Below are 24,940 nucleotides of genomic sequence, written 5' to 3'. Positions count from 1 at the left end.
AAAAGTTAGATATTTTTAAAATTATAATCGTCTTATTATTAGGCTCCATTTGACAATGTATTTCGGGTATTTAATTTGTTAAAAGTAGCTTATTTAACCAAAATTTTATGTACCTCGGTTTTTTATTAGCAGTTGACAAGTTGTTTATTTAACCAAATAAAATATTTGGAATAAAATGCTACCTAGAGTAGCAGTTGAGATTTTACGATTTGATTTAATTTCCCTTTCGGAAATTATTTACCCCTTAAATCTATATTATTAAATAATTATCATATCTTTTTACATCATTTCATAAAATCAGTTACCTTTTCGGTTGATTTGTCAAACCTTATCGGTTCGTAATTTTCAGCTACCTTATCAGTTAGTTTTTCAAGTTTCAGTTAGCTTTTCAGATTTCACCTACCTTTTCAATTAGTTTACCAAACAGAGTCTTATGCTCTGTTTGACACGATATATCAGGTACCTTATTTGATTAAAGTACCTTTTTTTTGACAAAAATTACAAGTAACTTATTTTTTTAGAACTGTTTGACAAGTAGCTATTTAACTATAAATCAATCCGTCTTAACTCTTAAATATGACCTTTTTTTAACTATAAACGGATATATCCGTTTATAGCAAGACTAACTGATAAATCAATCCGTCTTAACTCTTAAATATGACCTTTTATAACCTACTCTCACTTACCCTCCCACTTGTCTCTATTCTCACGTCACAAACTTATGACGGATAAAATCCGTTACATATGAAAATTTGTGTTCATAAATTGATCCATAAAGTTCCAACCAATTGCTTTACTTCCTCAATTTCTGTAAATTAACTCATATTTAATACACTAAAAAATAAAATAAACAAATCTAACAATTAAACATGTCAACATAGCCTAAGCTAAGCAGCCTCTACTGAAACCCAAAACTTTATAGCGGCTTCCAAGAATCCTAGTTTTTCCTACCTTCTTCCCCTTTTCCCCTATTGTTCATTTGTTCACACCTCTTTATTTAGAAAGATATACACATAATATTTTCATTATTAGGTATGATATGTAGGATCATACTTTCCTCTTCTTCAAACACACTATTTAGGGTAAGTCTTCCTTAAGACGGCACCATCCGTCTAATACATATCACTTGTAAAGTACGGAGTATATAAGAATAATAGGAAAAAAAAAAACAACATATTGATTTTACATACGTATACAAGTTATATGATATTCCGGACTTGGCTAGTCTTGAGCCTAAGACGGAAAGTGACGTCTTAAATGAGATTTTGTGCACTATTTATTACTCATATTGCACTTATTAATATATGAATGCGTATCTGACCCCAAGCTGTCGTCCCATTATTATCACAATATTTTTTTATTTCCAACTTTATTTTCCTGAAACTTCTCTCATTTATACTACCTTCTCTCTCTTGTCTCTTCCCCTCTTTTCTTTCCATCCCCCATCACATTTTATCAGCCGGGTGAACGGGTAATGCTATAAGGAAAACTCGGAAAAAGTCGAGTTTTCATTTTGTAGCGACCCTCACTAGCTCCACAAAATTAATATTTTTTTTTCAGTTTTACTTTGTCCATTCATTTTCCAAGCAATAATTCAAATATTCAATACAATTAACTTTGATTAATTGCAGTGTATATGTTATAATATAAGTGGGAAGTACCGTATGGTTTGACCAAAAAAATAGGTGGCTACTTGTTTTCCTGAGAAGGGTAAGAAGAAGATCTGATAGTAATGGTCTCTTTTTGTCAGAAAGCCACAAATTCTCTGAATAAAAGTTGAAAAGAAAGAAAGAAAGAAAAGAAATTTCCCTTCATCATAGTTTTGTTCTTGAGTTATTCTTTGCTTTCAATCAACCAATGAATTGAATTGGTTGCTTCTCTAAAACTGTTTTGGTTCTTTCAGTAATATTTAGTCACGTGTGACGGTAATAAAGTTTAGCAAAAAATATTTTTGGTGGGGAAAGATGATGCGTATGAGGACGAAGTTAACTGGGTTGTCACCCATGAATGGGAATAAAACTACCACTGGTAATGGTGGTGGTGGTGGTGTCGGTGATGGCGGCGAGGAAAGGCCTGAGAATTGGGAGCTCAGGCCTTGTGGGATGTTAGTACAGAAGAGAATAGATGCGGATCAGAACACTAAACCGCCACCAAGTGTTCGGGTTCGAGTAAAATACGGGTCAAGCTATCATGAAATCCTTATTAACTCCCAGGCAACATTTGGTATGTTATTATTTTGTTCTTTTTAGTGAAGTGAATTGGTTTTGACTTTTTTAGTGATTAAGGTTGACTTAGGAAATACTCACCTCGTCTCAATCAATTGTTTACCTTTGGTTAAAAATGATTGGGACGGAGGGAGTATGTAATATGTGATTGTTGTTTAATGGGGTTTATATTGCAGGGGAGTTGAAGAAAAAGTTAAGTGGACCGACAGGGTTACACCATGAAGATCAGAAGGTGTATTTTAAGGATAAAGAGAGGAGTTCAAAGGAGTTTTTGGATATTGTTGGAGTGAAGGATAAATCAAAGTTGGTAGTGGTGGAAGATCCAATTAGTCAGGAAAAAAGGTATCTTGAAATGAAGAGAAATGCTAAAATGGAGAAAGCTGCTAAATCTATCTCTCAAATTAGTTTGGAAGTTGATAAACTTGCAGCTCAGGTATTTAATTCTTGCTATCTTGAGAAGAAATATGAGCTAGTCTTGCTTAAAACCGTCTAACTTAAGACCTTTTACAACCTCCTTTTATTTCCATCTATGTGAGAGCCATCTTATGTTAACAGTCTTAAACACGAAATGTTGAAGAAATTTTGGTGTTTTAGGAGTTTTTAGTGTGTGAATTGAGTTAAATTGAGCTTATGAAGTAGTATAGTTATTCGTGCAATCTTGCGAAAATCTAGAGAAATTAGTAAGCATAGAGCTGGTTTTCTTGAATGTAGCACTCTTGTGGCTCTGAAATTGAAATTGATGTGGTTTTGTGTGCCATAGAATGTTTGTTGGATTTCCAATTGAAAAGAAATTGGTTTTTACTAATCTTGTGTTGGAATTTGGCAGGTGGCGGATCTTGAATCAGTGATTTTGAAAGGGGGAAGAGTAGCAGAAACTGAAGTAGTGAGTGTAATTGAACTGCTAATGAATGAACTGATCAAACTAGATGGTATTGTGGCTGATGGTGATGTCAAACTGCAACGAAAGATGCAGGTAGTTTCTCATTTCTGTGGCCAAATATTACGGTTTTCTGAGTCTTTCAGGCTACTAAATGACTGTCTTATATCAATGTTATGGTGAGACTGACTGACTCCAACTAAGATCCCCGCTCGTATACCCAGCGATATACTTACTAAATACACGAATCAATAAACAACTAGCTTATTTATGTTTTTAAAATGGTCACTGAAATCACTTTTTTTGCATTCTCACCTTATTATTTCTTGTGCAGGTGGTACGAGTTCAGAAATATGTTGAAACATTAGACGTGCTAAAGGCAAAAAACGCAATGCCAAAATCAAATGGTGTTCATATGCCAAATGGAAATCACCAAAAAATCCCGAATGGTCATGCCAAAAATCCAGTATCCACGGGGAACAGTCAAATTCATTTGAATAATCAGGACAGAGCATCAAATGGGGGCAAACCACCATTACCTGTCAAGCAACAACCCAAGCAGCCACAAAGACATTCTATTGGTCACTCACCATTGCGACCACAGCCACAACGGCAAGAGCCAACGCGACATTCTACATCAGGGACAGTGGTAACCACACAGTGGGAAACGTTCGAGTCAACACCTCCACTTATCACTCTCTCCCCTACAAGATCACTTGAGGCAACTTCTCCTAAGCCAGAAAAACCCAAGTTCCCTTGGGAATTTTTCGAATAAGGTGGAACATTATACAAATCCCCCTATTTGCTCGTGTGTGTGTTTGGATGTGTATTATTTATTTTTCTGATATTTGTGTTCAGATGGGTTTGATATCTTTTTTCTTCATTCTTTTCTGTATCTAGATTTTGTTAGCAACCCCCCTTATTACATCTCCACATGAGAAATAAATTGTGGGGGGTGTGGCCATGAAAAACGATTAATACTACCATAATGTGCCTTTCTTTTTTAGATGTTGGGCTTTAGAGTCATATCGATGTTTTGTTTGTGCTAGATATAATTATAATCTCGATCTATGAATGAAGTAGGTGTGTATTTGTTGAATCAAGCAGTCTTGAAACTTGAAAATTTTCTACTTAATCGAGTTTCTGCCTCACTTTCTGTTCTTTTCAAGTCTGTCCTATTGTTGCATGCGTTGTGTTCTTCCTGAGTATGTAGGAATTATTGCTACATAGGTAAAAGTTGGAGCAAGGAGACTATTCTGTAAGTTAGGAGACTACTTTTCTATACCAGTTAGTGTGTCCAAGGAAGGAGTCGTCCCACTTGGGTTGAGGACAATTTGTCCTGCTCGTTTTTATGTCGTCTTGCCACGGGGACTTGACAAGTAGTATTAGAGTACTATGGTTTGGCTTGGTTCATAAAAGTTCAAATCACCTGAGTTCTCCTCGGATTAACCAGAGATGGTGCATAATAGCACGGGCAAAGGATAACTGCAACTACATGTGAATGAGGGAGATAGGTCATCCAAGTATGCGCGGAAACATTGGGGCCGGCTGCTGGGGCACAACAGCATGTTTCTGTTTGGTATGTGAGGATGGTTGTTTTAGAGAACATTATTGCTCTTCAAACCTTGCTTCCTATGTGGTTCACTAACTGACAGACGTGCTTGTGGATGGAAAATTGGAAAGTAATGGTAATGATTTTTCACAAATTCTCATTTAAGACGGACAGTCGGACACTATCCGTTTTAAGCTTAAGACGGGTCAAAGATATACCAAATCACAGGGCAACAGGAAATGTCAAAGGTTTTGTCACTATTACTACCATAGTACTATGTGGTAATATTTGACCTGTTTTAAGATTTAAGACAAATACTCTGTCTACCCTCCTGAAATTCACACTTTTTTTAAGCTCTTCTTTCAAAGGGAAATGTAAAAAGAGATCAAAGGAGTGTAATAATTAGCTCCCAAAAGTAAGGGGAAGGTGCCTCTAATTATAGAGTACTAATTAACCTTACATAAAATGTAGAAGGATGGAGGGACAAGATACTGATTAGGGCGGCAAGTGACTTAATGGCATGTCATTAGTGTAACAGTTCCGAGGATCAATAAGGATTTAAGGCCTTACGGTTCCAACAACATCACTGTCTCAGATTGCCTGATTCAGAAGTCCAAATGTTATTTAAAGAACTGTTAAGCACAGTTGCTAGAAATAGAAATACGCGTTGAATCATTGTCAAAAAAAAAAAACAAAAAAAAAAATACGCGTTGCCCGAAGCACACAAAGAATCTATCTGACTCCAAAATGACATGATAGTGAGTAGTGCATATATTTATTCCTTTGTTTTTGTAGTTTTTTTTTGTGTAGACCAGGGTGTCTATTGTCGACAACAATGATTCTCTCGTTGTGCGTGCTCTCCAAAGAGGGAAATTTGAGAATAACCAGCCAAGAAGTTTGTTCCATACCCAGAGACAAGGTCGACCACTCGACCCCTGATCTCATGGTTAAAGAATGAGGTCAATCTCAATAACCACCACACGGAATCCATTTAATTTCTTCTCTGTGTATTTGTTTACTTTTATTAGTTCTTATTACTCGTATTGGTTATGGATGACGAGTCGATGGTTAATTTCAATCAAAACATTCGTAAAGTTGAAACGAACGGTCCAAGTACTAAATAAGTACTTGGTAAATTCCTTGGGAAATTTCTAGTATTATCAAGAATGTGAAATTAGACCTTCATTTTTTCGATGAAGTGATAATTAAACATTGCTTTCGTGAAGCCAACAAGGTTGCTGACTTTATGGCTTCTATTGGACATTCATGTCCAACTCTTTCGAGGTGGTTTGAAAGCATGTGACTTCAACTTACCTCACTCATTCGAAAGGATAAGATATGTTGGTCCTACTCTAGAGAATCAATCTATTTTTCTTACCTTATCAAAAAAAAAAAAATCCTAAACAGAAATAGGTAAACAATACGATCGAGACGGAGAGAGTAAAAATAAGTACGGATGATAAGTGTGTCATACCTGTCACGATTCATCATCTCTGGGGTTCAAATGAAGTTAAGGACAATGCTTCCAAAGCAAAACAAAGCCACCTGGGTACTCCTTGTTTGTGTTGATCACTTCAAATGGAAGCTGTCTCTGTCCCTTTGATTCCAAACGCACATGGAGGAACAAAAGTACAAAGAAGTCATATTCAGATTAACCATCTGCTTGGTTTTTATTAATTTCTGATGATTAATACAAGAAATTGACATCAAACTTAACATATGCATCATTATTATGACACCTAAAAATGCAAGCAAATTCTGGTTTGGGTACATATCAAGCCAACTGGTTCATTACTGACATCGAGCGATACAAGTCATTAAGATAGTTCAATTTTAAATACCTCAAAGGGGGTTCTATCTTCTTAATACGAGTCAACTTTCTAGTTTCGACCATCACTGGCCTCATCAGATAATTAAGTTCCGCATTAAATACAACCGACTCTGCCAAGGGTAGAAGAATGAGACCTATTATGGAACAGACAATGCATTACAGACATACGTATGAGCATTACGCTTGAATCAGTAATTAGGGTTAAATTTAGGTGATAGATTTTTGGCTTTAGATGGGCATAAGATTCTAATCAAATAGATAATCCAATTCAAATACTGACAATTAAACTACTAGAAATAAGTTGTTGATAGCACGCCATATGCCTGCATGGGAGCCCAAGAACAGAGAATAAGTTGACAAAAGCCAGTGGGATCTGTATCATGATAACCCTACACCCAACTAAAAGCAGATATCTCCAGCTGTATGCATATAACGCCCAAATAATGTATAGCACAGTGATGACATGAAGAATCTAATATGCTGCTAATGCTAATTAGAATGAAACAACTTTCTATTAATTTATGAAATTGGATACCCCAGCATCATAAAAAAATAACATGTAGACGGATGATTCCGAGGCAGGGACTAAACTCCAAGTGCAGATAGCAAGTAGTCTTGTAATAGATTTACAAGACTCATGATCAGATTCATCATTCAACTATTCAGGTCATGCTGTTAGAAAGGCAAAACAGATTATTTCCCGGCAACTAAAACGATAATTGCATAAGGTAGGCATTTCTGCAATGAATTGTGAAGAATTTAAGTCGGAATCAAATGTGAAGATGTCTTTAAACCCTATAAAAGTTAGAAACTGAGTTAGTGAGTTATCAGAGTCAGTCCACCCACGTCAATTATCACGTAACAAATCTATAGGAGTGTATCGCAATTAGCTAGGAGGTGGGCCTGTGTGGTATATTAGTGACGAGTTGGTTAACCTTGGCTAGAACGATAACCCTATAGTTCTAAGTCTTCTAACTATACGAACTATTCTATGAAAATGTGACTGAGGAGAAACATGAGACATTAGACTAGAAACTAGAAACTCTGAATGTTTTCCTGTTGAGATACAAACTGGAATATGTTGCATAGGAATGAAAATAGAGCCTAAGTGCTTCATTGTGGCCGTTGTACAGAATTACAGACTACAGAGTGAACTAACGTACGATGTACATAAAGACGTGTATGCATCTGATATTAATCTTCAAATTTAGAAACATGCACTAATATTTCGCATGTTAACAAATGCAATAGCAAGGATGCAGAAGAAGTACCATAACACTGATAGCAGTATGGTGAGCTGTAAGAGTCAAATACGTCATTCACTGGCTGGTAACAGCAAAAACTTGTCACCGAAGGCAGTCATCCCCCATGATACTTGACAGAGTTACGAAGATGTATATCAATGATATCATAAAATTCAGTGATTAACCCATAACCCATAACCCTGACTCCCTGACCCTATATGAATGACTTCATGAACCTTGCTCAACTCGGTAGACAAGGAAATTTGTTCGGATGCATGGGTGGTTGCTAACAGTCACTAACGCACTAGGAAACAAATCAATCTGCAAAATTGAGATAAAAAAATGTTATAAAAAAGGACTTACAGGAACAAACATAATCTGCGGTACACAGAGTAGATATAGATATGCTATTTATGGAATTCAAACCATTTCAGATGCGACAGCAGTAGAAGAAACATATGAAGCAAACAAAAAGAGGAAAAAGAAAACGAAATCAATAGCATGTTTCGAAATGCATTCAAAGTCTTATAAAGCAAAACAATTCCACCATGACCACTGAAGACTCGTCCCAATTCCCACCCTAAATCAGGAATATGAATTTGTGACCAGCACTTACGACAATACCAGATAAAAAGTTGGGAGAGTGAGAGGGTATATGTACTCTTAGAAGGCAATTAGCTTACGTAATATATGGTTATTTAGGGTGTGTTTGGATTGAGGGGTTTGGAAGGAAAAGAAAGGGAGGAAGAATAAGGGAATAAAATCCTTTGTTTGGATAGCAAATGAGGGTGGAGGGAAATGGAGTGGGAGAGATTTGGAGGGATCCATTTTCCCTCCTCCAAGCCTAAGCAAAATCTATCCACAATAGGCAAGATTTGGAAGGAGTTGTATCGAAACACCCACACCCCATTTACCCTCCCCTTCCCTTACCTCCCTTTCTCTTCCCTCCTTCCCCCTTCCCTCCCTTTCCTTCCACTTTTACTATCCAAACACACCCTTAGAGTTTCACATACGAAGCTTTCGATAGAGACCGTCACCTAATGGTATTGTATGCTATACTGATTTTCTATCACCGATTCCATCTTCTGATCTTGTACAAAACCTCCTGAACCTATCAAGTACTCCCTCTCATCAACTGCTTTACGTTTTTGTACAAAATTCTCACACAACTCTTCAACCTGACATATTTTCTGATTGTCCTTCTCAATGAACATTGTTCTCCCTTCTAGTAAGTATAAGAGTACAGATGAAGTACTCAAGCTAGGCTTGTTTCTCACAAGTGCAAAGACATAAAGAGATCTCATATCGGCTAAATCAACAATCAATCACATAAATAGCAGTTTCAAGGACAAAAATTCGCTTGATAATTGCGCTGTTGGCTTAATTGATCAAACAAACTAGCTTTTCATACGCATGAATACGACTTGAGCTAAACGATGGTAAGATAATCAAGCAGCGAAAGACTAAGCTGAAAATAAATAAGCAGAAATTGAGCTAGCAATAGAGAAACTGAAGTGATAATTACTACTCCATATACCTTAAAGTAAACCAGCAAGTGACAAGAAATGGAGAAATTAAACCGATAATCAAACCTCAAAGTGAATTAGCTAGTGATGAGAAATCAAATACTACGATTTATCACATAATTTCCGAAGCAACAAACACGCGGAAATTGAGCTAGAATTTGAGAAACTGAAGCAATAATTACCACGGAGTATACCTTCAAGTAAATTAGTTAATGACGACGAATCAAATATGATTAATCGGATAATGATGAAGCAATTAACAATCTAAAATTGAGCTAAAACATGGAGAATTAGAAGCGATAATTGCACTAAATCAGCTAGTAACTAGAAATCACATAATTACGAAGCGATAAACTAGCAAAAATTGAGCTAGAAATGGAGAAACTGAAACGATAATCAATTGAGGAGAAATCAAACTCGATTAATCACATTATTACGAAACACTAATCAAGCTGAAATTGAACCAATAATTACAAAATCATATAGTCAGCTAGTACAAATAACAAATGTACAATAAATCAAACACAATTAATCACATACTAATTACAAAGCGATAAACATGCTGGATTCAAAGCGATAACTAAACCTCAAAATAAATCAACTAATTACTCAAAATCGAATGCAATTAATCACAAATTACGATGCAGTAAACAAGCGGAAAGCGATCATTATACCTTGAGAGTAAGAAAACAGCGATTGATCGATTGACTGAATTCTTCAAGCGGAAAACCCTAAGTTGAGGAGAGAGAAAGAGGGAGTTAGAGAGAGAAAATAAGACGAACTTTTAAACTGGAGTTTGAAATTTCGCGGCTTATATAGCACGCGATTGATAGAGAAGTTGGGGAAAGAGGAAGGAGGGAGAGTTTCAAGGAGTGGTATAGTTTTGTTGTTGCAACTGAAGTGAAGGAAAGTGAATTAGTATAGTTGTGGGCTTTATGGCCTAAGTTGTGGAGTTTTTAAGCCCATTTGTATGGAGTGGGTTTGGGTATTAGTGGGCTGCCTATGTACTTTTCCAATGTGAAGGTGAACACAAATGGCTACTACTAATTTTATCGGTTTATATTACGTTTAATGGAGTATAAGTAAAATTGTTCTATATGACCATTTTTAGCAAAAGACTTGCCTAATGACACAAAGACTAATTAAATAAGTTAATAAATGTGTAAAAAATTGTTTATTTTGGTAACATAATACTTTATCTTGATAACTTGCATATTTAAATATGTCGGTATTCATTATAAGATATCGGGTTATCAAAATAAAACTAATATTATATGTTAATTTTGGGCTTTTCTCTTTTTGGGTCAGTCCTATGCTATAGGACGGTCCTATAGAAGAATTGCTGAAGTATAAATAATAAGAATCATATATAGTGATTCGAGCGAGCCAATTGGGGTGAATGTGTAGTTGAGATGAAATGCAAGTGGGATATTGGACGTTAATTTAGTGACAGACAAATAGTGAAAAACGAAAAATATTTCAAAGACAAAAGGAGTATATTTTAGTATATCAACTTTTCTATAGGATAATTTTATAGCATAGAACAGACTTAATAGAAAAAAAAAATTAATACAAAAAAAAAAAAAAATCAAACTTAGGGCTTTAATATATTAAAAGAGTTTATTTTATTTTGATAGTTACACATCTTGTGATGAAAATTAAGAGATGCAAATTTATAATTAAAATATTAGGTAATTAAAATAGACATATTATTGTATACTTTTATTAAATAATTTTATTAGGTATTGCCGTTGGGTTAGGCTTACATAAAAATAATTCTTACATAACAATTTGTGATATTTATATTCCGTATTGTAATTTTTTTGGACAACCAACAAAACAATGTACTGTAGAATGTCATGGACATATATTATTTATTAAATAATTGTAGTATATTCGTAATGAAACACAAAAGAATGAAGGTAAACTTGCATTTCGCAAGTTGGTCAGTTGGTCTAAGAGTCTAAGCCCTAAAGTTTCCAAAAGTAGTAATACGCGAGTTTCTGGAAGACTAGTATGGTGTGAATCACTACTGTATTTCAAAGTGCCAAATTGCCATTTACTAATAATGGAATTCTTGCAGCTGTTGACTTCCAACAGTAAGATGGTCAACCGCAACTCTTAGAACGCAAACAAGACGTTGGCCTTCTCAATGCAAAGCGTGTTTACGTGTAGCAACTTTTTAAAAAGGAAAATGAAATACTCCATCCGTCCCGGTCATTTGTTGTTCTTTGGTTTTGACACAAAAACCAAGAAAAGGGGAGAGAGCCAATTACTAGATGACAAGTGGAATAAATTGAGTGTGAATGATTAAATTGCTCATCAAATTGATTCTTAAAATAGAAAGGACAACAAATGACTGAGACACCCCAAAATGGAAAAGGACAACAAATGACCGGGACATACTACAGAGCTGAGGGAGTAAGATTTATCCATCCAGTGATATCTTTTATAACATAAATACATAATTCTATCAATTCACAATAATCTTCCTATTTTATTTTACGAGATTTTTGCGATGATACTTTAATCATAGTTATTTATGTGTAAAAATAATATAATCATTACGAGTTTTTATCATAAACATTGTGGAATTGTACAAACTATCCTAAATTCACATACAAACATCCAAAAAGTGATTGACCTGATATACGTGACCTGCAGGTTATTACATATCCTGAAAGATTTACTCAGTATGCATCAGAAATAGCAGATACGGGTTTTCTCGTCATCCAAAAAAAGAAAAACACACAAACATGTTATGACTTATGAAGTGATGGGTAGATTCTAAATTATTACACACTCTTTTTAAGTATAATATGTTGGTTGATTGACTTTCATATGGATCAATCTTTGTCGAGACTAAAAAGCAGCTAGCACACAGTAAAAGAAGTTACATATGCATCAATGCATGCATGTCTCATGGTAATACTGCAATAACTGTTGACAAAGTTGTCAATTTTAGGCATGCTAGCTTGTTTTATCTAGCTACCACAAGACTAATAACCGTTGGAATTGGGAAGGTCAAAATTAATACAAAGTAGTGGTCTTTGATTGTCGACGAAATCCTCTAAAGTTTATCTCATTCTTGACATTATATAAAAGGCACATAAAATTGATATAAAATAAGAATTATTTAAAACAATTTCTTATTTAAGACAATTATCAATATAAAGCATCTCTGTAGTAAGTTTAACAACCCATATACACATTACACATGGATAATGATGCAACACATAGGTTTGCAATAGCTAACCGTTTTAGACAATAATAATTGTTTAAAACGATCATAAAGATGATTTATTGATACTATAAACTATAAAGGGAGTATCAACATAAATTTGCGATGAGCTCGGACCTTAGTGGTAACTTGTAAGTTATGAACTATTTATGCATAGTATCCTAGTTTCTCATTAATAATGGACCCTTTATATCATGAGCACTTAAATTAACCGATAAAATTCTATTTTAACTTGATCAAAAATCCTGGATTCAAGTCTTAGAATGCAGAAGTGTTAAACTTCTTGAAGGAGAGACTGGAGAACTTTACCGTCCTAGTATCTTACCTGACTCGAATCCAAATTACACAGAATGGTATAAGACAATAAAACCTTGCTTTATTTTATCCCAATTAGTAATAAACTAATACTCTTCCCGTACCGGTTAATTATTGTCCTTTGATTTTGGCACAAAGACCAAGGAAAAAGGAGGGAGCATTATTAAATGACAAGTTGAACAATTGAGGGTGAATTATCAAATTGTTCATTAAGTTTATTCTTAAGATAGAAAGAATAACAATTTACTGAGACACCCCAATGTGGAAAAAAACAACAAATGACTGGAACAGAGAATAGTAGTGTAATTAAGGCCTTTTTTGACGACCACGTGAAAAAGAAAATACAGATAATCTTAGATTTCAATGTCGTCACTTCTTAGGTAGCAGAGACGCATTCGCAAAAGCATGCATGCGTGTTTTCAACGTAAGACTTATGGTCACGTTGCATGTTTAGTAGCACACTTAAGGTCTTACGTTGTTAATTATTCAGCTAATTAAAAACTAATTAAACATACGTGTACTTTGTGCGGACTAATTACTTACACAAATTCTTGTTTGTGAATCCGTCACTCTTGAGTGACGGATACCATTTTACCTCACAAAGTACCCACTTTTTCTCTCTCTGCAACACTATTTATGTGGTCCCCTTTCTCCACTAACCCATTTTGTTACCATTTTTACTCACAAAATATCCGTCACAAATGGTAACCCGTCACAAGGGAGACCAATTAAATTACTTATATGGTGTAAAACGTTTTGGCAAATAATTAATTAATTAATGATATGGTGAATGCCAACATGAAGCTTTTGGCTTAGTCGGTACTCGCTAGTAGCAGGGTTACACATAAAATGTAGGGTACAATATTTAATATTTAGGTCCGTGACTGTTCATGCATTCACGGTTTTTATAATCGCACTTATAAAAGTATAAGTGAGTAAGTTAAATTTTGAGCTCAATTAAACTCGAGATTGTGTTGTGTGAGATAGCATGAGCTTTATGATCACCTTAATTTAACTCTTGAAATTATCTTTTCACATACTAATATGTTGTAACTTGGTAATTATATGTATTTAATTTGATTCAATTTCGACTACTTAGTCTAAATTCTAAAAATAAAACAAAATCGTTTGATGTGATCAAAATTACAACGAGCCAAATTAAACTATATCATGCGCATGATCGAGCTTAAACTTGCACTCAATTGGATTCTCTAGGTGTAGGTCTGGATCAGCTCAAGCGTGAATTTATTTGAGCTCGAGCTAAACATCGATCAAACTAGTTCTAACTTCTAATGGTTCGATGCGCTAATAAATATGGTTTACGTCAATACTTAACCATATACAGCCCTATCGGTAATCATACAATCTCCCTTAAACTAAAAGAATAAGAAATATCTAAAGTTTTCCCGCCTAAATGAATTAGGCTATAAATGGGCTTCATAAAATCATATCTACAACTTGACCATTTCGACTTAAGTTATAAATAGGCTTCATAATATCATATCTACAACTGGACCATACTGATTAACACTACAAAAAGAATTAAAACAGGCGACTGATTTTGGCGACTGAAATCAGTCGCCAAACGTCAGTCGCGGACCTTAGTCGCCTTTTCTAGCTTTGGCGACTATAGTCGGTCGCCAAATTTGGCGACTGCCAAATCACTCGCCAAATTCCAAAATGGCGACTGATTGGGTAGTCGCCAAATTGGCGACTGATTAAAGGTAGTCGCCAAAATGGCGACTGAATAGCAGTCGCCAAATGCCAACTCAGTCGCCTTTTTTGGGTGACGTAGCCACTTTGGTGACCAAATTTGGCGATCGAATTGGGATTTAGCGATCGCTATTCGATCGCCATTTTGGCGACTACCTTTAATCAGTCGCCAATTTGGCGACTGAATTTCAGTCGCCAAATCACAAATCAGTCGCCAAACCCACTGTATGTTTTGGTGGTTTTTTTCGTTTTCATTGCTAGCCAAAAATTTACAACCTGCATACAAACCGATGTTCCACAACACCATACATCCCATTTCAACACACACAACACCATACATTTCAACCCAACACCTCCCAATTTCTCAAACTTCATTTCATATATTGAAAATGAAAGTTTTACAAGCTAAGCTATTCTAAATGTTCAAGTCTAAATGTTCAAGTCTTACAAGCTAAGCTAACCTCCCAATCATCCTACTTGGAAGCCAACACCGGCTCCACTCCCCCCATGTGGACCATGCGGATCATTTGGATCGTAGTTGGGTCCAGGTCCGGGGTTACAACCTTTCCACCAAGTCTCAAACATTGCCATTCTTTCCTTCATTTGGCGCAATTCTTCATCACGTTTGGCATCACGTTCATCACGCTCTCTTATTTGACCTTGAAGTTGACTAATAATTCCGGTTGATACGTGTTCCGGGAATTGTTGAAGTCGATCTCCTACGCGTTTTCTCATAGAAAGCCGGTGTTGAACTTCCGGTACCATACACGTGCCCTTTCTTGAAGCCATCCACCAACTTATACCATATGTCATTATCCGAGTTTACGGATTGGCGGCTTTTTCTTGTTCAAATGCTTCCTACAATATTAAACAAATGGTTGTAAGTTAATATGGTAACCACCTTATATACGACATTTTAAAAGAGAGTAAATTAACAAAAATTAAGTGTTACGGAAACTTACATATAATTGCTTGTCTTTTGGCTTAGTCCAAGTTCTAACCCCTTTGTGGTCAACCCTGGAATGCGTGTCGAAACGGTTAAGTACCGTCGCAATCATTTGTGACTTCTTCTTTCCTCTCGAATGAAAAAAAAAACATACATGTTAGAAAATCAACAAAAAATCTAACATAAAATAAACATGTTGCATTGAAAAAAAAAAAAAGTGTCAAATAATAGACAAACTTACCCCAACATACGATTCCAACGATCGTGAACCCGCGTAATGAGTAGGCTCGTTCACGGCGTCTTCCTTTCCTCCTCTTTTGTTGAGGGATGCTTGCTTAGACTTCTTCTGAAAAGCGGGAGTTTTGGTATGCTTTATTAAGCCTTCATTCTTGTCACCTGCAATTACACATATGAAATCATAACTAATAAGTTTCTTGATATTATTTATAATATAAGAGAGTATATACTAATTAATACAAATAACAAAACAAGTTAATTAAATACCTTTCATGTGCTCTGGTTCCTTTGGGCGCCTAACTACCTTCCAAATCACGTCCCGATATCGTCGAGTACCGACTTCCTCGCACTCCGATACGGACATTCCGTTCTTGAGACGGTGACCAAGCATATGCTTGCTACAAAAAAAAAGCGACAAAATTTCATATTAGTATTTATAAAAGTATAACCTTGGTTATTAAAACAAAGAAATACGGAAAATATATACCCGAAAGTTATTGAACCACGCATCTCTTTGTGCAGGAGAAGCTTGTGTCCACGATGTAGGAATTGGACCCACGAAATTAGTCTTCGTGCTTTTCGTGACACCTCGTACCACGCAATCGTCCATAAACCTGCATTTATTTTGAACATGTAAAATTACAAACAATTATTATTTAAAAAAAAAAAAAAAAAAAAAACAAAATAGTAGACTAATAAAGAATAAAACTTACCATAATCCCGCCGGCTCAAGAATCATCTTATGATCCGAAGTGTACCGTATCGGCACCCGTGGTGTCTCGTCGGTAGCGTCACTCTCCTCACCGTCACCGTCTGTCTGCATCGGATCCTCCTGCACAAACTCCTCCTCCCGCTCCGGACGCGACTCTGTCCTCCTCCCGAGCCGCCTCCACGCTTCCTACCTCGACTGCTCCGGCCATCTGCGATAATACAAATAAAAATTAACACAAATAATGATAAATGAAAATTATACGGACTTCTAAATTTTAATTATTTACTCTTGAGGAATACAAAATTATACCAATTTAATCATCTTCATCTTCAAACCCCTCGTCCTCATCCTCATCCTCTTCCTCATCGTCATCATCGTCATCATCATCATCATAATCATCTTCATCTCCAAACCCCTCGTCCTTCCTCCTTTTCTCCTCCTCCCTTCTCCTCCTCACCTCATCTTCCCCCCTCCTCTTCTTCCCTTCTCTCCTCCTCCTCCTCCGCCTCATCCTCCCCGTGAGTCTCTCTTCCACATCATAAAATTCTTCCTCTTCCATGTCTTCACCATCTTTATTCTCATGTTCATAGTTGATTTCATCGGGTGGAGACAAAAGCGTTTCATTTGAAACGTTTTCTTCTTGGAAAAAAGTTGTATCAACTTGTGACCGTGCCTTTGTCTTAAAGATTGCACACCACGCATTTTGATTTCTATCATTTGTTGTGCTTGGATAAGTAGCAAAATACACTTGATGAGCCTGATGTGCAAGTATAAATGGATCATACTTAGAGTACGTTCTAGTACGATTCACTTCTACAAGCTTGTATTGTTCATGTACTCTCATTCCATCCACAGAATTATCCTTCCAGTCAACCTTGAATAAGACAGTTTTATAAGCTCGGTCACGTCCACTATAACTAATTTCAAAGATATCTTCAACTATACCATAGTATTCGTTGTCATCAAGAGAAGAAATAGTAACCCCCAATTGCACCTAGCCTTACCTTTACCGTGGTTGAATGTTTGAAAATTAAACCCATTAACCGAGTATCGATTCCACGTTCTTACCATTTTTAAAGGACCAAAAGCCAAACTTCTTATCAAATCATCTTGAATATTCAACTCAATTACATGTTTTTGAAACCATGATGGAAATTGGTCCTCATGTTTGTCCCAAACATCATCCTTACTTATATTAGGATTCCTCTGAATGAAATCATTAACAAACCGTGTTTCGTATGGCTCCAAGAGGTCACAATTAGATAGCACGTAAAGGTGGGCACGATTATACTCTTTATCATCCAAATATCGTGTTTGCCCCTTTGATGAACACCCTTCATCATCTTGAGTTTGAAAAAATTCGGGTAAACTTCCGTCTACTTCATCCGGTTTCTCAACATTCAAGTTTTTTGCTTTGGTTTCTATATGTTTTTCAAAGTAAAGAGAACAAAAGTTTGCAATCTCTTCCGTTAAATAAGCATTGCATATAGAACCTTCCACCCTAGCTTTATTACCAATTTTTTTCTTCAAATGATTAAGAAACCTATAAAAGTTAATGATGAGTTTTATTAATAATAAAGTTAACATATAATAAATAGATTAGTTATTATTATTAATTTTAATTTAAAAGTAGCTAGATTATCTTAATTACCTTTCAAATGGATACATCCACCTATATTGAACGGGTCCCCCAACTTTGGCTTCATATGGCAAATGAACAGGTAGATGCTCCATGGAGTTAAAAATGCAGGAGGAAAGATCATTTCAAGCTTACACAATATCTGTGGTATTTGCTCTTCCAGACGAATCATGTCATCAACACATATTGAAGAGGCACATAAATCTCGGAAGAATTGACTAATCTCAACAACTGCATTCCAAACGTTTATCGGCACGAGGTGTTTCAAAGCAACGGGTAATAATCGCTCCATGAATACATGACAATCATGACTTTTCAAGCCTTGCAACTTGACTTCTTAAGATCAACACATCGACTAAAATCGATGCATACCCATCAGAAACTTCAAATTTTGTAACCACTCACACAATACTTTTCTCTTAGCTTTGTCGAGAGTGAAAATGGATGTTGGCTTAGACCTGTCGCCGCGAATGTGTAATTTGGGACGATGACAAAATTTCTGCAAATCTTTTCTAGAAGCAATGCTATCACATTTTTCACCTTCTACATCCATGATCATGTCAATTAGTTGCTCAAAGAAATTCTTTTCTATGTGCATTACATCCAAATTATGTCTAATCAACATTGTCTTCCAATAAGGAAGGTCCCAAAGAATGCTTCTTTTAAACCAACCGTTTTTCTGCTTTTTCAATTCTTTAAATTCTTCCTCGGTACCATCAATAGGGGATGGTAAATCACATACCGTCTTCCATATCTCATCCCCAGGCACTCGTTTCGGAGGGGCATCAAGCACCTCTTTACCTTTTGTGAAAGTTTTCTTGTTCTTCCTATGTGGATTTCCCTCTCGTAAGAAGCATCTATGACAATCAAACCAGCTTATTTTCTTGCTATTGGGAAGTCAAAATGCTTTACTTTCCTCCATGCAACAAGGACATGCTTTTTGTCCTTGTGTAGTCCACCCAGATAGCATACCATAGGCGGGAAAATCATTTATTGTCCACAAAAGGGAAGCTTTAAGTTGAAAATTTTGTTTTTTTAGACACATCATAAGTTTCCACCCCAACTTCCCACAAATATTTCAACTCCTCCACCAATGGTTGTAAATAAACATCCAAATTACGTTTCGGGCTTTTTGGTCCGGGAACAATAAGTGACAAGAAGATAAATGGTCTTTTCATACATAACAAAGGTGGTAAGTTGTATGATGTGACCATAACGGGCCAACAAGAATACTTCCTCCCAAAATTACCGAAAGGATCAAATCCATCCATTACAAGCCAAGTCGTACATTGCGGGGTTCCTTGGCAAAATCGGGATACATCGATCAAATCGTTTCCATTCTTCCCCATCACTAGGATGACTCATCTTTCCCGGAGCACGTGGGTTTTCTTTGTGCCATCTCATTTGTTCGGCAATGTTTTTGGTGGCATAGATTCTTTGAAGTCTTGGTGCGAGAGGAAAGTAAAACAATTGGTTACATGCTATTGGTTTCTTACTCTTTTTGGCCCTCTTACTACCGTTGCCTTTTTTCAACACCAAAACTGTATCTCCTTCACTTGTCTCATATCTATCCGCCCCACAATCTTTACATTTGTCAAGCAAAGCATCATCTTTCCAAAATAGCATACATCCTTCGGGACATGCATCAATCTTTTCATGCGGTGGCGAAGACCTTTAACTACTTTTTTGGTAGTATAGAAACTTCGGGTCATGATATTATCATCGAGGAAAGATTCCCCAAGGAACGAGGCAATGCCATCAACAGCAACAAATGGCATATTGAACTCACATTTCAAGGTAATTAGCCTAGAAGCTGCTTGTAACAATGTCATTCTGCTTCCTTCATACAAGGGTTTTTCTGAGGCTTTTAACATGTCAAGAAAGGCTTTTGCTTGTGGGTGTGGCGGTTGTTCTTCAGAAATAGTTGTATGGTCATCACTATTAAAAATAGTGGAATCCATAGCATCAACAACCATCTCTCTATATGGGTTCTCATCATTTTGTATTTGTTGGGTGTGAGTTTGTTCATGAATTGGAGAATATGCTTCTCCATGTGAAATCCAATTGTAATAATTTGGCTTAAACCCGTTTATAATGAGATATTCTTCTACTACAATGTCAAGCTGGTATTTCAGGTTTTTGCATTTGGCACAAGGGCACCTAAGTTTTTTGTCTACCAAGTCATATTCATCTTGTTGTTTAGCAAATTCAATAAACTCGCTAACACCCTTTATAAATCTAGCGGTAGGACGTCTTTTCTTATTGGAATGGTCTAATCTTCCTTCATACATCCATGAACGTTCCAATCTCTTCATTTTAATCTAAAGAAGACCCCAAAGAAATTTAAACATTTTTAAAAAATAACAATAATATTAAATACAAAATTTAAACATTATACTCCACATTATACAATAAACATATGAAAACAATATATAAATATTGTCAATAAGTAATCCATCTTTGAATGGGGTCCTTATCACTCCAACCTAAACCCGTCAATGTACGTTTCAAGTCACTAGCAAACACACTTGTAATTTATTAATGAGGAAAAAATTCGGCGACAATTCCCTTGATTCTCCAAATACACATATACATGTATTCGGAGAACATTAAAGGGATCGCCACCAAACTCATTCCTCATTAATAAATCACAAGTACGTGTTTACTACCTAAATGACTTGAAACGTACAAAGACAGTCCCAAAATGGGGACTATTCAAGAATTACTCCTAATGAGTAATTCTTGAACGGGTACTAAGTCAACATCAAATCAAACAACAACACAATCAAGTACTAAATTAATTAAGTCAATCAATAGCCCAATTCAACCACATAGTAAAGGCTTCTATCCTAAAGTCCGTAACATAATTTGAACTAAAATTAGTAAATTTAAAAAGTAACTGGTAAGAGGAGGTTACCTAATCAAGTAAAAGCAAAAATGAAAAAAAAACAAGAAGCAACGACTACAGCGACGGTGGTGCCTAGCCTAGCAAACATGGTGACAACCCCGAAAAGAGAAAAGAAAAACAAAAATAACAAGGTTATTCTACCTCAATTCATCAATAACATGAATTATCAAACTAAATTTATCAAAATCAAGTCCTAAAGAAGGTTCTACTTAGCTAATAGATAATTTCTCTTAATCCAAAAGACGGTTCCACTTAGCTAATTCCATTAATGCAAAGGACGGTTTCACTTAGCTTAACATTAATAATAATAAGGCGGTTTAATTAGTAATAATAATAATAATAATAATAATAATAATAATAATAATAATAATAATAATAATAATAATAATAACAATAATAATAATAATACTAATACTAATAATAATACTAATACTAATAATAATAACAATAATTCCCTTCCCCCACCGCCACCACCCACGGCCACCCTTCCCCCACCGCCACCACCCACGGCCGACCAAACCCCCACCCATAACCCTAAACCTAAACACAAACCCCCTTAATCATTCCCTTTTAATTCAAACACAAATTAAACTAAATCTAACTACAAATTAATCTAACATACTAACTACAAATAAATCTAACAAACTAACCACAAATTAATCAAACTAACTACAAATTAATCTAACAAATTAAACAAATTAAACTGAAATTAAACAAAAAAAAAACTAACCTAATTAAAGAGAGTGATGGAGGCAATGAGAACGGTGGTCACGGTGGTGGAAGTGGTGGAAGTGGTGGTGTGGTTGTTGTCGTCGCCCGCTGCTTTCCTCTCTCTTTTTTTTTTTTTTTTGTTTCGAAAGAGTAAAGCAGGAGAGAGGAGTTCCGTTTTTCTATAAACAAATTTGGCGACTGAACAGCCATTTGGCGACTGCATTTCAGTCGCCAAATTTGGCGACTACTGTAACACTACGGTTTTCCCTTGGTGACTACTCGACCGAGTAGAGCCTACTCGGCCGAGTAGTGTTGAGGTTGTGTGTGTTTTGGTTCTGCCGAGGAACACTCGGCCGGGTATAGTGAACACTCGACCGAATATGGGACACTCGGCCGAGTATACACTTACTCGACCGAGTGTCCGGTTTGGCGGAATGTTATTTCGACGGTTTGATTAGGGAATGTTTAGGGTTATTTTATATTCGATGTCAGTTTCTAAAACATCATTTCCAACCCTAATCATTTGACGATCACTCTCTAATCACTCTCTAATCATCCCTTAATCTCGTTGTGTGTGTAATCGTCGTGGTCCTGGCGTATAATCTCTCATCTCTTATTCTACTGTTGGTAAGTTTCACTTCCATGTCATTTGTATTCTTTTGGGGTTACTGTATATATGGAATTGGGGAAGATGGGATTGTGCAATGTGTAATTGTATTATGTAATTATTGTTGTAGGTGACGATGTGATATTTGTTATGCATTTGTATGGTTGATTGCAGCGTAAGCGGATTGCGAAAAGGTAGGGTTTCCCTACTCAGTTACTGTTAATTGATTTAAGACTGTGCTTGTGTTGTAATTGTTGTTATCTGCTGATCATCGAATTATGGGTGTTGTGGTGACGGTGGTGATGTATTGTGTGGTGACGGTTGTGGTGCTGAGATAGCTGTGATGTTGTGGTTTGTGTGATTGTGGTGGAGTCACTTGCGGGAGTGGCTTCACACCCTAGTTCGCCCTCCGTGGAACCCGCCACGGGAGGGGATGTGCACATTAAGGGACAGGGATTGTTAGTCGCTCGTTGATGAGCTGGACTTGGTGGGGATGGGCTGCGGTCACCCACTGGCGGAGTGGATTACCTGTTGCGATGGGTAATCTGGCAGGGCTACACACTTCGGTGTGTAGTCGGTTACTATGGAGGATGATCAGTCGATTATATTGTTTGTTTGTCTTACATTGATTGAATGGTGCGACCCGTTGTTCTTTGTTTTGTAAAACTGCGGTGATCCATTCGGGGATGGTGAGCAGACTTGACAGGTATTGCATTTGGTGAGCTTGGGCGGTCATGGGGAAGTCGTCATCACCAGTTGTAGTATCACAGTCACGAGTCTTAGCTATGATTTTGTAGTTGTCCTCAGTTGTATTCACTTTATTGGTTTTGGTTTGATTTGGGTTGTTGTAAACATTAATACTTTACAGTGCTTATAATAAATGTGTTTAGGACGGACGCTTTTGATATATATACTAACCTCGGGCAACCGAGATGGTAACAACCTTTCATGCTTGGGTAGTCCTGGTAAGGTACCTTGGTATGAGGGGGTGTTACAAAGTGGTATCAGAGCCGACGATTCCGGCACCTAAAACAAATGAACCCAATGAACTTAGGGAGTCTAAATAAAATGAACCCGGGGAGAGTTGTTTGGAGCTGCCGCAAAGACTTGGGAGACGTCCCGAAGTCGCATTAAGGCCCTTACGATCTCAAGCCGGTCACATGGGGGGAAATTGTTGTATGTTGAGTCATGTATGTTGATACCTATAGTTTGAATCTTGTGCATGGTTGGATAAAATGAAGAAAGAAGTGGACTGTGATGGGTGTTGAAAGATGTATCGAGGTTTATTTGTTGTTAAACTTTGAGCAATGAATATGTGGGCATGTTAAGTGTTGAAACATGGTAAAATATGAAGGGTGAAGTGTGAATTCGTACTTGATTGATATTGAGCATGAAGAATGTGATCATGTTACCTGTTTAATGCAATGTTGAGCATGAAGTATGGTAGGGGTACATGTGCATATGAACATAATGATGTCAATGCTTGATTGTTGGTAGAAGCATGTGATTAGGGTCATACGTCTACATATGTGAATGTCGTGTTTAAGTCTAATGTGAGTATGATGAAATTTCGCCTATGTACTGGTTTTTAGAAGTATTGAGTTGTTATTGTTTGCTTTATGCATGTTTAAGTTGTTTTGTAAAGAAATTTTGATTTGTATACAAACCGATTTTGGAAGGGTTGTCTTAAAACTGTCATAAGTCGAGTTCTAGAAATGATATTGCTGTAATTCCAAGTTGAGGTGATAGCTTGTCCTCTTACGATTCTAACGATAGGTCACACGCCCAGAATGACCAAGTAACGAGTGAGATATGACTGTTTTACGAAAACTGGACGGTGCTGAGAACTGCGCCTATACTCGACCGAGTAGTCCCTACTCGGCCGAGTGTCTTTTATACTCGACCGAGTATTCCATATTCGGCCGAGTAATCCCTCTGTGATAATACTGTTTAGCGTCTGGAGTCGAGAACTCGGCCGAGTAGTCTTATACTCGACCGAGTAAGGTCTACTCGGCCGAGTATTCCCAATACTCGACCGAGTAATCCTTCTGCGGCAATTGAGCTGCTTCTGGAGTCGAAAACTCGACCTAGTAATATAGTTACTCGACCGAGTACCTTGTACTCGACCGAGTACCTCGTTGGGCGGCCACTTTGAGTCGGTGGCTATGTTCTTACTTTTGTTTTGAGTCGGTGGCTATGTTTTTACTTTTGTTTTGAGCCGGTGACTATGTTTTTCATTGTTTTGAGTCGTAGGGTATATACACATGTATGTTTTGAGTCTTAACGCATTCTTTTATATGTGAGACGGTCTTGATACGTAAGTTACCGGAAGGTATGACATGGAGAATGATGGCTTATGAGGGACATGTGTTGGGTAAGGAAGACATGTGTTAATGTGGTTGTGAAGGATAGTGGAAAAAGAAAAGGGAAGAAGGATGAGCTAATCGAGGTAAAGAGCATATTTTGTGAGATACGATGAGTGATATAGTCGTGTATTGAGTAGTATAAAAGTAAGTGTGACATTTCGAGATGTGTAAGGACTTATAGAGGGAGACGGTTAGCATTGTGTTGCTTAAGGATATATGTAATGAAAGGTTGCTTTAGAGGGATGGAGAAGAGGGGTATATAGTGAACTTAGATAGAGTTATGTCGCGAC

At 36.6% G+C, this 24,940-nt stretch overlaps 1 protein-coding gene and 2 long non-coding RNA genes across 3 annotated transcripts; 1 reads left to right on the top strand and 2 right to left on the bottom strand.

Moving 5' to 3' along the window:
• Positions 1-1,036: 1,036 nt before the first annotated feature.
• LOC141606725 (BAG family molecular chaperone regulator 3-like) lies at positions 1,037-4,108 on the top strand. Its single transcript, XM_074425981.1, has 4 exons — positions 1,037-2,223; positions 2,402-2,658; positions 3,052-3,198; positions 3,437-4,108. The coding sequence occupies exons 1-4, from the start codon at positions 1,965-1,967 to the stop codon at positions 3,875-3,877; spliced, it is 1,104 nt and encodes a 367-aa protein (XP_074282082.1). The 5' UTR covers positions 1,037-1,964; the 3' UTR covers positions 3,878-4,108.
• A 1,984-nt stretch (positions 4,109-6,092) lies between these two features.
• On the bottom strand, positions 6,093-10,135 carry LOC141609483 (uncharacterized). Its single transcript, XR_012527435.1, has 3 exons — positions 9,930-10,135; positions 7,757-8,050; positions 6,093-6,251 (listed from the first exon to the last, which is right to left on the bottom strand). It is a non-coding gene; the product is annotated as an uncharacterized LOC141609483 (long non-coding RNA).
• Positions 10,136-16,064: 5,929 nt separating this feature from the next.
• On the bottom strand, positions 16,065-16,551 carry LOC141609482 (uncharacterized). The gene is made up of 3 exons (XR_012527434.1): positions 16,421-16,551; positions 16,195-16,321; positions 16,065-16,105 (listed from the first exon to the last, which is right to left on the bottom strand). It is a non-coding gene; the product is annotated as an uncharacterized LOC141609482 (long non-coding RNA).
• Between the last annotated feature and the right edge of the window lie 8,389 nt (positions 16,552-24,940).

Source organism: Silene latifolia, chromosome 10 (assembly GCF_048544455.1).
Source record: "Silene latifolia isolate original U9 population chromosome 10, ASM4854445v1, whole genome shotgun sequence".
Classification (NCBI taxonomy): Eukaryota; Viridiplantae; Streptophyta; class Magnoliopsida; order Caryophyllales; family Caryophyllaceae; genus Silene; species Silene latifolia.
This window is presented reverse-complemented; position numbering and strand designations above follow the sequence as displayed.

Coding starts and splice junctions, on each gene's coding strand:
- LOC141606725 (XM_074425981.1), top strand. CDS start 1,965: ATGATGCGTATGAGGACGAAGTTAACTGGGTTGTCACCCATGAATGGG. Junction 2,224..2,401: donor TAACTCCCAGGCAACATTTG/GTATGTTATTAT, acceptor TTTATATTGCAG/GGGAGTTGAAGAAAAAGTTA. Junction 2,659..3,051: donor TTGATAAACTTGCAGCTCAG/GTATTTAATTCT, acceptor GGAATTTGGCAG/GTGGCGGATCTTGAATCAGT.